Source organism: Pan troglodytes, chromosome 17 (assembly GCF_028858775.2).
Source record: "Pan troglodytes isolate AG18354 chromosome 17, NHGRI_mPanTro3-v2.0_pri, whole genome shotgun sequence".
NCBI lineage: Eukaryota > Metazoa > Chordata > Mammalia > Primates > Hominidae > Pan > Pan troglodytes.
This window is the reverse complement of record NC_072415.2, coordinates 80,044,935-80,058,637: the sequence shown is the minus strand read 5'-3', so window position 1 is coordinate 80,058,637 and position 13,703 is coordinate 80,044,935. Positions and strand designations below refer to the sequence as shown.

Genomic DNA, 13,703 nt, shown 5'->3' with positions numbered 1-13,703 from the left:
ACCAATACCAGTGAGCAGACACTGCCCTATAACCAATACCAGTGAGCAGACGCTGCCCTCTAACACCAGTGAGCAGACGCTGCCCTGTAACCAATACCAGTGAGCAGACGCTGCCCTCTAACCAATACCAGTGAGCAGACGCTGCCCTCTAACCAATACCAGTGAGCAGACGCTGCCCTTTATCTAACACCAGTGAGCAGACGCTGCCCTGTAACCAATACCAGTGAGCAGACGCTGCCCTCTAACCAATACCAGTGAGCAGACGCTGCCCTGTAACCAATACCAGTGAGCAGACGCTGCCCTCTAACCAATACCAGTGAGCAGACGCTGCCCTGTAACCAATACCAGTGAGCAGACGCTGCCCTCTAACCAATACCAGTGAGCAGACGCTGCCCTCTAACCAATACAAGGAGCAGACGCTGCCCTCTATCTAACACCAGTGAGCAGACGCTGCCCTCTAACCAATACCAGTGAGCAGACACTACCTTCTAACCAGTACCAGTGAGCAGACACTGCCCTGTAACTAATACCAGTAAGCAGATGCTGCCCTCTAACCAGTACCAGTGAACAGACACTGTGCTGTAACTAATACCAGTGAGCAGATGCTGCCCTGTAACCAATACCAGTGAGCAGACGCTGCCCTCTAACCAATACCAGTGAGCAGACGCTGCCCTCTATCTAACACCAGTGAGCAGACGCTGCCCTGTAACCAATACCAGTGAGCAGACGCTGCCCTGTAACCAATACCAGTGAGCAGACGCTGCCCTGTAACCAATACCAGTGAGCAGACGCTGCCCTCTAACCAATACCAGTGAGCAGACGCTGCCCTCTAACCAATACCAGTGAGCAGACGCTGCCCTCTATCTAACACCAGTGAGCAGACGCTGCCCTGTAACCAATACCAGTGAGCAGACGCTGCCCTGTAACCAATACCAGTGAGCAGACGCTGCCCTCTATCTAACACCAGTGAGCAGACGCTGCCCTCTAACCAATACCAGTGAGCAGACGCTGCCCTCTAACCAATACCAGTGAGCAGACACTGCCCTCTAACCAATACCAGTGAGCAGACGCTGCCCTCTATCTAACACCAGTGAGCAGACGCTGCCCTGTAACCAATACCAGTGAGCAGACGCTGCCCTCTAACCAATACCAGTGAGCAGATGCTGCCCTCTAACCAATACCAGTGAGCAGACGCTGCCCTCTAACCAATACCAGTGAGCAGACGCTGCCCTTTATCTAACACCAGTGAGCAGATGCTGCCCTCTAACCAATACCAGTGAGCAGACGCTGCCCTCTAACCAATACCAGTGAGCAGACGCTGCCCTGTAACCAATACCAGTGAGCAGACGCTGCCCTCTAACCAATACCAGCGAGCAGACGCTGCCCTGTAACCAATACCAGTGAGCAGACGCTGCCCTCTAACCAATACCAGTGAGCAGACGCTGCCCTCTAACCAATACAAGGAGCAGACGCTGCCCTCTATCTAACACCAGTGAGCAGACGCTGCCCTCTAACCAATACCAGTGAGCAGACACTACCTTCTAACCAGTACCAGTGAGCAGACACTGCCCTGTAACTAATACCAGTAAGCAGATGCTGCCCTCTAACCAGTACCAGTGAACAGACACTGTGCTGTAACTAATACCAGTGAGCAGATGCTGCCCTGTAACCAATACCAGTGAGCAGACGCTGCCCTCTAACCAATACCAGTGAGCAGACGCTGCCCTCTATCTAACACCAGTGAGCAGACGCTGCCCTGTAACCAATACCAGTGAGCAGACGCTGCCCTGTAACCAATACCAGTGAGCAGACGCTGCCCTGTAACCAATACCAGTGAGCAGACGCTGCCCTGTAACCAATACCAGTGAGCAGACGCTGCCCTCTAACCAATACAAGGAGCAGACGCTGCCCTCTATCTAACACCAGTGAGCAGACGCTGCCCTCTAACCAATACCAGTGAGCAGACACTACCTTCTAACCAGTACCAGTGAGCAGACACTGCCCTGTAACTAATACCAGTAAGCAGATGCTGCCCTCTAACCAGTACCAGTGAACAGACACTGTGCTGTAACTAATACCAGTGAGCAGATGCTGCCCTGTAACCAATACCAGTGAGCAGACGCTGCCCTCTAACCAATACCAGTGAGCAGACGCTGCCCTCTATCTAACACCAGTGAGCAGACGCTGCCCTGTAACCAATACCAGTGAGCAGACGCTGCCCTGTAACCAATACCAGTGAGCAGATGCTGCCCTGTAACCAATACCAGTGAGCAGACGCTGCCCTGTAACCAATACCAGTGAGCAGACGCTGCCTTCTAACCAATACCAGGAGCAGACGCTGCCCTGTAACCAATACCAGTGAGCAGACACTGCCCTCTAACCAGTACCAGTGAGCAGATGCTACACTCACAGACGCTGCCTTGAACCTTTTCCTATTTTAGTACCCTTTATTTCTTTATCTTGCCTGATTGCCCTGGCCAGAAGTTCCAATACTGTGTTGAATAGGAGTGGTAAGAAATGGCATCCTTGTCTTGTGCCAGTTTTCAAAGGGAATGTTTCCAGCTTTTGCCCATTCAGTGTGATATTGGCTGTGGGTTTGTCATAAATAGCTCTTATTATTTTGAGATATGTTGCATCAATACCTAGTTTATTGAGAGTTTTTAGCATGAAGGGGTGTTGAATTTTTTTGAAGGCCTTTCTGCGTCTGTTGAGATAATCATGTGGTTTTTGTCATTGGCTCTGTTTTTGTGATAGATTACTTTTATTGATTTGTGTATGTTGAACCAGCCTTGCATCCCAGGGATGAAACCGACTTGATCTTGGTGAATAAGCTTTTTGACGTGCTGCTGGATTCAGTTTGCCAGTATTTTATTGAGGATTTTTGCATCAATGTTCATCGGGGATATTGGCCTGAAATTTTCTTTTTGTGTGTGTGTCTCTGCCAGGTTTTTGTATCAGGATGATGCTGGCCTCATAAAATGAGTTAGAGAGGATTCCCTCTTTTTCTATTGATTGGAATAGTTTCAGAAGGAATGGTACCAGCTCCACTTTGTATGCCTGGTAGAATTCGGCTGTGAATTCATCTGGTCCTGGGCTTTTTTTGGTTGGTAGGCTATTAATTACTGCCTCAATTTCAGAACTTGTTATTGATCTATTCAGGGATTCGACTTCTTCCTAGTTTAGTCTTGGGAGGGTGTATGTGTCCAGGAATTCATCCATTTCTTCTAGATTTTCTAGTTTATTTGCATAGAGGTGTTTATAATATTCTCTGATGGTAGTTTGGATTTCTGTGGGATCAGTGCTGATCTCCCCTTTATCATTTTTTATTGTGTCTATTTGATTCTTCTCTCTTTTCTTCTTTATTAGTCAGGCTAGTGGTCTATCTATTTTGTTAATCTTTTCCAAAAACCAGCTCCTGGATTCATTGATTTTTTGAAGGGTTTTTCGTGTCTCTCTCTCCTTCAGTTCTGCTCTGATCTTAGTTATTTCTTGTCTTCTGTAAGCTTTTGAATTTGTTTGCTGTTGCTTCTCTAGTTCTTTTAATTGTGATGTTAGGGTGTTGATTTTAGATCTTTCCCCCTTTCACCTGTGAGCATTTTGTGCTATAAATTTCCCTCTAAACACTGCTTTAGCTGTGTCCCAGAGATTCTGGTATATTGTGTCTTTGCTCTCTTTGATTTCAAAGAACTAATTTATTTCTGCCTTAATTGTGTTATTTACTCAGTAGTCATTCAGGAGCAAGTTGTTCAGTTTCCGTGTAGTTGTGTGGTTTTGAGTGAGTTTCTTAGTCCTGAGTTCTAATTTGATTGCACTGTGCTGTGAGAGACTGTTTGTTATGATTTCAGGTCTTTGGCATTTGCTGAGGAGTGTTTTACTTCCAAGTATGTGGTCAGTTTTAGAATAAGTGCGATGTGGTGCTGAGAAGAATGTATACTCTGTTGATTTGGGGTGGAGTGTTCTGTAGATATCTATTAGGTCCACTTGGCTCAGAGTTGAGTTCAAGTCCTGAATATCCTTGTTAATTTTCTGTCTTGTTGATGTGTCTAATATTGACAGTGGGGTGTTGAAGTCTCCCATGATTATTGTGTGCGAGTCTAAGTCTCTTTGTAGGTCTCTAAGAACTTGCTTTATGAATCTGGGTGCTCCTGTATTGGGTGCATATATATTTAGGATAGTTAGTTCTACTTGTTGCATTGATCCCTTTACCATTATGTAATGCCCTTCTTTTTCTTTTTTGATCTTTGTTGTCTTATAGTCTTTTTTATCAGAGGCTAAGATTGCCACCTCTGCTTTTTTTTTCCCCCTGCTTGCCATTTGCTTAGTAAATCTTCCTCCATCCCTTTATTTTGAGCCTATGTGTGTCTTTGCACATGAGATGGGTCTCCTGAATACAGCACACCGATGGGTCTTGACGCTTCATCCAATTTGCCAGTCTGTGTCTTTTAATTGTGGCATTTAGCCTGTTTACATTTAAGGTTAATATTGTTACATGTGAATTTGATCCTGTCATTATGATGCTAGCTGGTTGTTTTGCCCGTTAGTTGATGCAGTTTCTTCATAGTGTCAATGTTCTTTACAATTTGATATGTTTTTGCAGTGTCTGGTACCGGTTTTTCCTTTCCATATTTAGTGCTTCCTTCAGGAGCTCTTGTAAGGTAGGGCTGCTGGTGACAAAATCTCTCAGCATTTGCTTTTCTGTAAAGGATTTTATTTATTTTTCACTTATGAAGCTTAGTATGGCTGGATATGAATTTTTGGGTTGAAAATTATTTTCTTGGGCCACGCGCGGTGGCTCTCACCTGTAATCCCAGCCTTTTGGGAGGCCAAGGTGGGCGGACCATGAGATCCAGAGTCTGAGACCAGCCTGGCCCATATGGTGAAACCCCGTCTCTAATAAAAATACAAAAGAATTAGCCAGGTGTGGTGGTGCCCACCTGTCGTCCCAGCTACTCAGGAGGCTGAGACAGAAGAATTGCTTAAACCTGGTAGGCGGAGGTTGCAGTGAGCCGAGATCTCACCACTGCACTCCAAACCTGGGAGACAGAGCAAGACTCCATCCCCCTCCCCCACAAAAAAAGAAAAGATAAATTCTTTAAGAATGTTGAATATTGGCCCCCAGTCTCTTTTGGCTTATAGGATTTCTGCAGAGAGATCTGCTGTTAGCCTGATGGGCTTCCCTTGGTGGGTAACCCGACCTTTCTCTCTGGCTGCCCTTAACATTTTTTCCTTCATTTCAACCTTGGTGAATCTGATGATTATGTGTCTTGGGGTTGCTCTTCTCGAGGAGTATCTTTGTGGTGTTCTCTGTATTTCCTGAATTTGAATGTTGGCCTGTCTTGCTAGGTTGGGGAAGTTCTCTTGCATTTAATATCCTGAAGAGTATTTTCCAACTTGGTTCCATTTTTCCCCATCACTCTCAGGTACACCAATCAAACATAGGTTTCTTCTTTTCACATAGTCCCATATTTCTTGGATGCTTTGTTCATTTCTTTTCTTTTTTTTTTTCTCTAATCTTGTCTTCACGCTTTATTTCATTAAGTTGATCTTCAATCTCTGACATCCTTTCTTCTGCTTGATCGATTTCGCTATTGATACTTGTGTATGCTTCACGAAGTTCTCATGCTATGTTTTTCAGCTCCCATCAGGTCATTTATGTTCTTCTTTAAACTGGTTATTCTAGTTAGCATTTCCTGTAACCTTTTATCAAGGTTCTTAGCTTCCTTGCATTGGGTTAGAATGCTTCTTTAGCTCGGAGGAGTTTGTTATTACCCACCTTCTGAAGCCTGCTTCTGTCACTTCGTCAAACTCATTCTCCATCCAATTTTGTTCCCTTGCTGGTGAGGAGTTGTGATCCTTTGGAAGAGAAGAGTTATTCTGGTTTTGGGAATTTTCATCCTTTTTGCACTGGGTTTTCCTCATTTTCGTGGATTTATCTACCTTTGGTTTTTGATGTTGGTGACCATCGGATGGGGTTTTTGTGTGGATGTCCTTTTGGTTGATGTTGATGCTATTCCTTTCTGTTTGTTAGTTTTCTTCCTAACGGGCCTCTCTGCTGCAGGTCTTTGGGAGTTGGCTGGAGGTCCACTCCTGCCCCTGTTTGCCTGGGTATCACCAGCAGAGGCTACAGAAGAGCAAAGATTGCTGCCTGCTCCTTCCTCTGGAAGCTTCATCCCAGAGGGCACCCCCCAGATGCCAGCTAGAGCTCTCCTGTATGATGTGTCTGTCGACACCTGTTGGGAGGTGTCTCCCAGTCAGGAGGCACGAGCGTCAGGGACCCACTTGAGGAGGCAGTCTGTCCGTTAGCAGAGCTCGAGCACTGTGCTGGGAGGTCCACTGCTCTCTTCAGAGACAGCAGGCAGGAACATTTAAGTCTGCTGAAGCTGCGCCCACAGCCGCCCTTTCCCCCAGGTGCTCTGTCCCAGGGAGATGGGAGTTTTATCTATAAGCCCCTGACTGGGGCTGCTGCCTTTCTTTCAGAGATGGCCTGCCCAGAGAGGAGGAATCTAGAGAGGCAGTTTGGGTACAACATCTTTGCTGAGCTGTGGTGGGCTCTGCCCAGTTTGAACTTCCCAGTGGCTTCGTTTGCACTGTGAAGGGAAACAGGCTACTTAAGCCTCATTAATGGTGGACACCCCTCTCCCCACCAAGCTCAAGCATCCCAGGTCAACTTCAGACTGCTGTGCAGGCAGTGAGAATTTTAAGCCAGTGGATCTTAGTTTGCTGGGCTCCATGGGTATGGGATCTGTTGAGCTAGGCCACTTGGCACCCTGGCTTCAGCCCCCTTTCCAGGAGACTGAACAACTCTGTCTCACTGGCATTCCAGGCACTACTGAGGTATGAAAAATCTCCGGCAGCTGGCTCGGTGACTGCCCAAATGGCCGCCCAGCTTTGTGCTTGAAACCCTGGGCCCTGGTGGTGTAGGCACCCAAGGGAATCTCCTGGTCTGTGGGTTGCAAAGACCATGGGAAAAGCGTAGTATCTGGGCCGGAATGTACCGTTCCTCAGGGCACAGTTTCTCAGAGCTTCCCTTGGCTAAGGGAGGGAGCTCCCCCACCCCTTGTGATTCCTGGGTGAGGCGACACCCCACCCTGCTTTGGCTCACCCTCCATGGGCTGCACCCGTTGTCTAACCAGCCCCAGTGAGATGAGCTGGGTACCTCAGTTGGAAATGCAGAAATCACCCGCCTTCTGCATTGATCTCACTGGAAGCTGCAGACCGGAGCTTCCTATTGAGCCATCTTGCCAGCCACCCTAGTCATTTTTAAAAAACGTCAACCAGTGTGATATTTGATGATCGTTTTTGTATACTAGCTCATGCTACTGATGTGTTTGTATGATAGTCTTTATAATTTATCATGAAAGCAGATCTGTTTTTCTGCCTGCCAGAATGTTAGCTGTAATTGAGTAACTCATTAATGTAACTAATTTTATACTTATTTTTGCACACTTGTGGTCTTTAAATGAATGTGCCTTTTCTTGAATTCTGGCCAAAAAATGAAGCAGCTTCAGTGTCTTTGACCCTTCTATGCCTGACATGAAAACAATGTTTTGAGGTTGTCCTCCCATATACCACATGGCATAAAAGATTGGTTTTGCCATAGTCTAGTGATACCAACTTTATGTATGCATTCTAACGGGAAAAGAGGGGGGTGTCTGACTAGTCCAAGATAAGAATACAATGCAGTGTCTGGGACTGAACTTTTAAAAAATATATGTTCATTTTTAGAAAAAGTCATTACTGTGCTTGCTGCCTGTCTGGAAAGTGAGAATCAAAATGCTCAGAGGATTGGAGCAGCTGCCCTTTGGGCTCTGATTTACAATTATCAGAAGGTCAGTTTTAAAAATCATTGTTACACCTGGGGAGCAAACAACAAGGTATAACCCAGGTATAAACTCTTAGGATACGTCCAAAGGTGTCAAGAGTTATAGCAAAAGGAAAAAGACAAAATCAAAGACCCACGTTCCCTTTGCTGATTCATACAATTAGTAAACCATCAGTTGAAATCTTTGTATTTAATCATTTCAACAGAATGTCTCAGTTTAGAAGAGAATCTCTGAACTGACTTTTTCCTCTTAATTTAAATTGATTTACTTTATTATTGCAATTTTAGTATAGATTGTTTCTTCTAAAAGACGTATCAAGGGAAAACACATCTTAAAGTAAAACCGAGTAACAAAAGTTTTATCCAATTGTACAGTTCCCCTTTATCTAGCTCAGTTCTTGTACGACTGCAGCCCAAAGCCTGCTCTGAGAAAAGGGCAGGCAACGTGGAGATTTGTGTTCTACTCTTTCTCTGGCCTTTGGACTTCCACTTTATTGCAGACATGTCGTTCCCAAGAGAAATACCCATAAGTATCTAGTGATTAAGTAGTAGCCAAGTGACAGTGTTAGGATAGACAGCCATCCTAGAATGGTGTTCTCTCAGCTGACTGTCTCTGCCGGGGCTAGTTTTCTCCCTGCTGGCCAGAGTCACGTACACAAGGACAAGAGGGTGTTGTTTTCTTTCTCACCTGGGTATCCCCAGAGCTTAGCACAGGATTTGGCACTTTGTAGTCACTCTGTAAATATTTGTTGACCAACTGCTAATATTTGGTATATGTGATCAGAAATCTGAGGTTCGAGGGAATATGAAAAACTGAAACCAAGGATGACTCGTTTAAAATAGCAAATTGAGATTAGGGGAGAAGGAGTAAAAGAGAAGGGAAGAAAGAAAATGGGAATAGAGAAAGAATCAAGTTAGATAAGAGGATATGGGCAAGACTTCAGAATGTGCAAGGGGATTGGCTCAATAGGATGTATTATGCTAGGATGGAACTCTCTAGTTATATTATTATATTTCATAATATTCTGTTTAATACTGTAGTTAGCAATGGGCAGAATTGGTGTTTTGCTATCATGATCCATAACACATGGCAAGATACCTAATTAATGGATTGTTCTAGGCAAAAACAGCTTTGAAAAGCCCATCAGTAAAAAGAAGAGTGGATGAAGCATACTCCTTAGCAAAGAAAAGTAAGTTGCAATAAGAAAGAGATTATGGTTAAACTCAGAAGCTATTAAGTGGATTTTCTGATTAATGAGATATTTGGACAGGCCACAGCAAAATGACATTGTAAAATGTGCCAATATTCAGTATGTGCTTTAATTATATCATTTTTTAAAATAATAAAATAGATAGATGAAGGTTTAAGATGTGATTGCTTCTAAAAATGCATCTGTGATCTTCGTCTTATTTTTGTACTAAATTTTCTTTGTCAACAGTGACCACTGTGTTGAAGTATGTTCTTAGTGATAAGAACTGGCCCAATTAGAATTAACTGTGAGCAGAAAACCTGGATCTAACGTCAGGGAGCTGGAGGACAGTCTTCCAAGAATTGATCCTGTTACCCTTATATCCACGTTTCCCTGTGATGTGGTCACAATACTAGAGACGGTTTTCTTTTCAAAGCACATTATTCATTTTTAGTGACACCAAATTTCAGTGAGCGTTATTCTCTGAACATTTTTTATGCTAAAACACTGAATTGTGTCTTTCCTGTACTGTAATATATCTGTTGGTTATTTGTGTTTTTATAGTCTGATTTTTTTTTTAAGCAGGGGAGGTTTTAGTTTGTTTTAGCTGCGACCATGAATTTCTGGAGCTAGTGAAGTTAAAGTTTATGCTTTAGGAAGGATGGTACATAAAAAAAGATTAATGGCGTTCATTTGGAATTATAGTTAATGGTATCCATTATGGGGGGTACTTTTTAAAAAATACTCTGGGTAAGCTGTTAATTTAAAAAAATATTAATTTTGTAACTTGTTTATTTTTTTAAAAATGCAAAATATTCTGGAATGCTATTACATCAAGAACTTAGAGCTTTAAATTATATATAAATCCTGTTCATATGTATTTGTTTATGTGTGTGCCTCTTAAGTATAGTACCAAGTTTCATAAACTAGTATTTCTGTACTCTTATTTTTCTATCTCAGCTTTCCCAAACTCAGAAGCAAACCCTCTAAATGCCTATTATTTGAAATGTCTTGAAAACCTCGTGCAGCTCCTTAATTCTTCCTGAGTGCCATGGGATGCTACACCTTGAAGCTGACAGTCATCAACAGGGGAGCTAAAGTTGAAGCCAGCTGTGTGTAGCAGCTGTTACCTGAAGACATGCTACCTCTCTACAAAGTGTTGATCCCCTTCTTTCCCATGAGAGAGAGAACTGGTGATACTCCAACACCGTCCAGTTGTGGCAGCTCTCCAGAAGTAATAGCAGCTGACAACTTTCTGTGCCTTTTCCTTTCTGTTGAAAAGGCATAGAAAGTTCTGGGAACATAAACATTTTTACCCTTTTCTATGCCATTTATTTTGTAAAAATCCTATTTAACAGTTATTTAATAAAACAATATTTTTAGAAACTAAAAATTGACTAATAATTGCTGCTTACAGACTTTTATCAGTCTCATGAATATTAATTTTAGGAGTTGAAATAAGACATTGTGTCCTGGTTGTTTCTCTCTTTTTTTTAAATTTTAACTGATGTAAAATTTGGCTCTGTCAGTGCAAATCCTTATTTTCAAAACTTTCTGTTATCCAGAGCATCCACACTGGAAAAGGGCTATGTAGAAGTAAGTGTGCATTATTTGTAAAGGGCTGTGTGGAAGTAAATGTACATGATTTGTAAGTAGCTTTCTTAGGCAAGTTTTAGTGATGTTATCTTCTTTCTAGATGACTCTTAAATCATTACATTTATAATCTTCACCATTGTCTTCTGCAAGGCTGTGTAATAAAGAAGAAAGAAATAGAGTTGGGGCTGTATAAGCCTGGGTTCAAATTTAGCTCAGCCCAAAACATCATGAAGAATAGAGTAAGACTGAAAAATGCAGAAGATGGCCGGGCTTGGTGGCTCATGCTTATACTTTCAGCTCTTTGGGAGACCGAGGTAGGTGGATCACTTGAGGCCAGGAGTTTGAGACCAGCTTGGGCAACATGGTGAAATCCCATCTCTCCTAAAAATACAAAAATTAGCCATTCCTGGTCTTGAGCGTCTATAATCTCAGCTACTCCAGTGGCTGAGGCACGAGAATCTCTTGAACCTGGGAGGCAGGGAGGTTGCAGTGAGCTGAGATCATGCCACTGCATTCCAGCGTGGGTGACAAAGCAAGACTCTGTCTCAAAAAAAAAAAAAAAAAAAAAAAAAAAAAAAAAAAATGCAGGAGGAACAAGCTCTATACTCTATTACATAATCTTACTTAACCTGTAGTTTTGAATTCCGCACTTAAACCAAAATCAAGTACTAATCACTTTCAGCAACTTTCCCAACACTTTTGAAAGTGAGAAAATTGTGTGTAAGAGAAATAAAAGGTGAAGTATTAATATATATATGTTTGTATATACATATATGTCATATACATGTATACATATATATTCATTTAGGATAATGTTTTCAGAAAAACTGAAAGAAAAATATCATTTTAAGTGCTGTTAAATTGCTAACAGCAATAAAATAAGCAATGATGTTATTTAAGCTGGAAGTATGACAAAATTTATGTTAAATACAGAAATAGTAACAGTTAAGTTTGTAATGTCTGAGAATTAATTGATTCGAGATCTGAAAAATAAATCTAGGAAGCTCAGAAGTTTCTGAGCTGCCCAAGTTAATGTGTAGCGGAAAACTCGTCAATTCTGAGAGCAGGAATCTTGGGAATTATTTTTCCCTTTTCTCCCGGTATCTTATATTTTTTGCCATTTTTCTGGAATTCTCTAATCAGCCCTCACTGATAAATAAATGAAATGAATTTCTAACTCCCTTCATAACTCCTTTATAACTCCTCCTTCTATGTCCCAGCTATTATTCTCAGAACTTTTATCATTTAATCTATCTTTTTCTAAAATACTACTAATGTCTTTGTGTTCCAGGTGAATAAGCAGAGGCGCAGAGCGGTTAAGTAATGTGCTCATTGACTGTGGCTGGTTATCAGTGAAGTGGAGGTTGGAACCCAGGATAACTGCGAAGAAGTTTGCTTTTCTTTATAAACCACTTTTCTTTATAAACCATTTATTCTGCCCCTCTACCACCCCCACTGAAATATCTCTTTTTGTGTTTGAATCTTATAGATAAACACCATTTTTCAACAAAAATTTGTTCTCCTCAGGGAAATTATATTACGGTTCATTGATTGACTGATTCACATATCAGAGTAGGCACTACCTCATCTTCTTGGAACCAGGAAGAATTGTTGTAACTGATCATTTTCCCTAGCAGTTCACAGTAGTACCAGAGGGCGATTTGTAGCCTAGTAGTCAGAACCACCCAGAAATGTTACCTGCCAAAGCCCAGGAGGACTGCAGACCTTGGAGAAAGGAGAGGGGCCATGGCTTTAGGGGAACTTGCGTTTGCCTCTCTTGGTGTCCAGGAATGTGAAGCTTGGGTGCACGCTGTGGTCCAGATCCTGGGGGACAGTCCTTGCAACTGGGTCTCCTGGGATTGTGCACCGTCAGCCAGTGGGGAAGACGTTTCAGCAGGAGCCTTGAGGTGACTGGCCCACTGCTGTAGCAGCTGCCCTGCCTCTCCCTTGCGGACCAGCATCAGAATCCTCAGGTGTGTGCACTGAAATGCAGATTCCTGGGCTCAATGAGGCAGACTTGTGTCCAGGAGAATTTTTAGCAAGCTCTCCAGGTTCTGCTCACCACAGTTTGAGAACCACTGATTAATCCCCATGATTACAGAAAACTGCCTAGAACACGAAAATTATTTCATATCACTTAACTGCTGCCTGATGAAATCAGGACTTGAATCTGGGTCTCTTGAATGTGAACCAAGTATTTTTTCTTTCACACCTGCCCAAGTTTAAGCAAGGATCCAGGAAATAGGTGCAGGGGACTAGTTCATACTTCATGGTGTCCAATTTCTCCATATCCTAGCATTTTTGGTGGGCTGAGTTAGTGTATGTGCGCTATGGAAGCACAAAAAGGTAGTGCCACGTCACACATGAAGTGCAGACATTGATACTGAGGCTTCTGGGCTTAAGATTTGAGCAGTTTGAGGGAGGAGGCAGCCATTAGTTTTGAAAACAGGAAGCTAGTAGGAAAGTGGTGTTAGCATACCTGGCTAGACCCTTTTCCCACTCTTCCTAAAAACACTTACAGAAATGAATAGCTGAATGTACCTCTTTTTTTGGTGTTCTATATAGAATGGAGCAAAAAAAAAAAAAAAAACAAAACAAAACAGAATTTTGCCTATTTAACTCCAGATCACCAATTTTCCTTTGTAGTGTTAAATGGACTCATCATCCGTGTCATTTTGCATCATCAGTCTTTGGGGCTGCACCTTGTGTATTCCCCATTTCTTGAGGTTGCCAGAGCCCCAAGTCTGCTTCTTGACCCGTGATGTTCCTCGGATTTGCCAGAGTGATGGGTAAGAGTAATGACTGGCATCCCCGCTTCTGCATTAAGATCTGCTTGCAGTTATCTCAGTGAATGAGAAAGCATAATAGAGCGGTTAAGAGTAGAGGGCTCTTGAGTCCTGTGGACCAGGAATTAACCCTGGCCTCACCACTGCAATTGTTGGAAACCTGGGACAGGCTCAAGGCTAACTGGGGTTGAGGACACCTACCTTGTGCAGTTGGTGAGAGGACTGTGTGCTTAGCCTGGTACATAGTTATCCCTTAGATGTTATCAGTGATTTTTTATTCTTACAAAATTCTCAAAAACATCTGTTTAA

The 13,703-nt window shown here is 42.8% G+C and overlaps 1 protein-coding gene and 1 long non-coding RNA gene across 11 annotated transcripts in view; both read left to right on the top strand.

Moving 5' to 3' along the window:
- Positions 1-10,405, top strand: part of RTTN (rotatin) — a 204,213-nt gene extending 193,808 nt beyond the window's left edge. For 6 of the 10 annotated variants that reach the window (XM_016933873.4, XM_016933870.4, XM_016933869.4 and 3 more), the window contains 3 exons: positions 7,726-7,829; positions 8,943-9,012; positions 9,973-10,405. In XM_016933873.4, the coding sequence (XP_016789362.4) occupies positions 7,726-7,829; positions 8,943-9,012; positions 9,973-10,058 (260 nt within the window). In that variant the 3' untranslated portion in view covers positions 10,059-10,405. Of the gene's footprint in view, positions 1-6,058; positions 6,409-7,725; positions 7,830-8,942; positions 9,013-9,972 lie in introns of those variants that run through there. The other 4 variants (XM_063795852.1, XM_016933872.4, XM_063795851.1 and 1 more) reach the window with 4 other exon arrangements.
- A 1,233-nt stretch (positions 10,406-11,638) lies between these two features.
- LOC134808626 (uncharacterized) lies at positions 11,639-13,397 on the top strand. Its single transcript, XR_010151993.1, has 2 exons — positions 11,639-12,581; positions 13,255-13,397. It is a non-coding gene; the product is annotated as an uncharacterized LOC134808626 (long non-coding RNA).
- Positions 13,398-13,703: the final 306 nt, after the last annotated feature.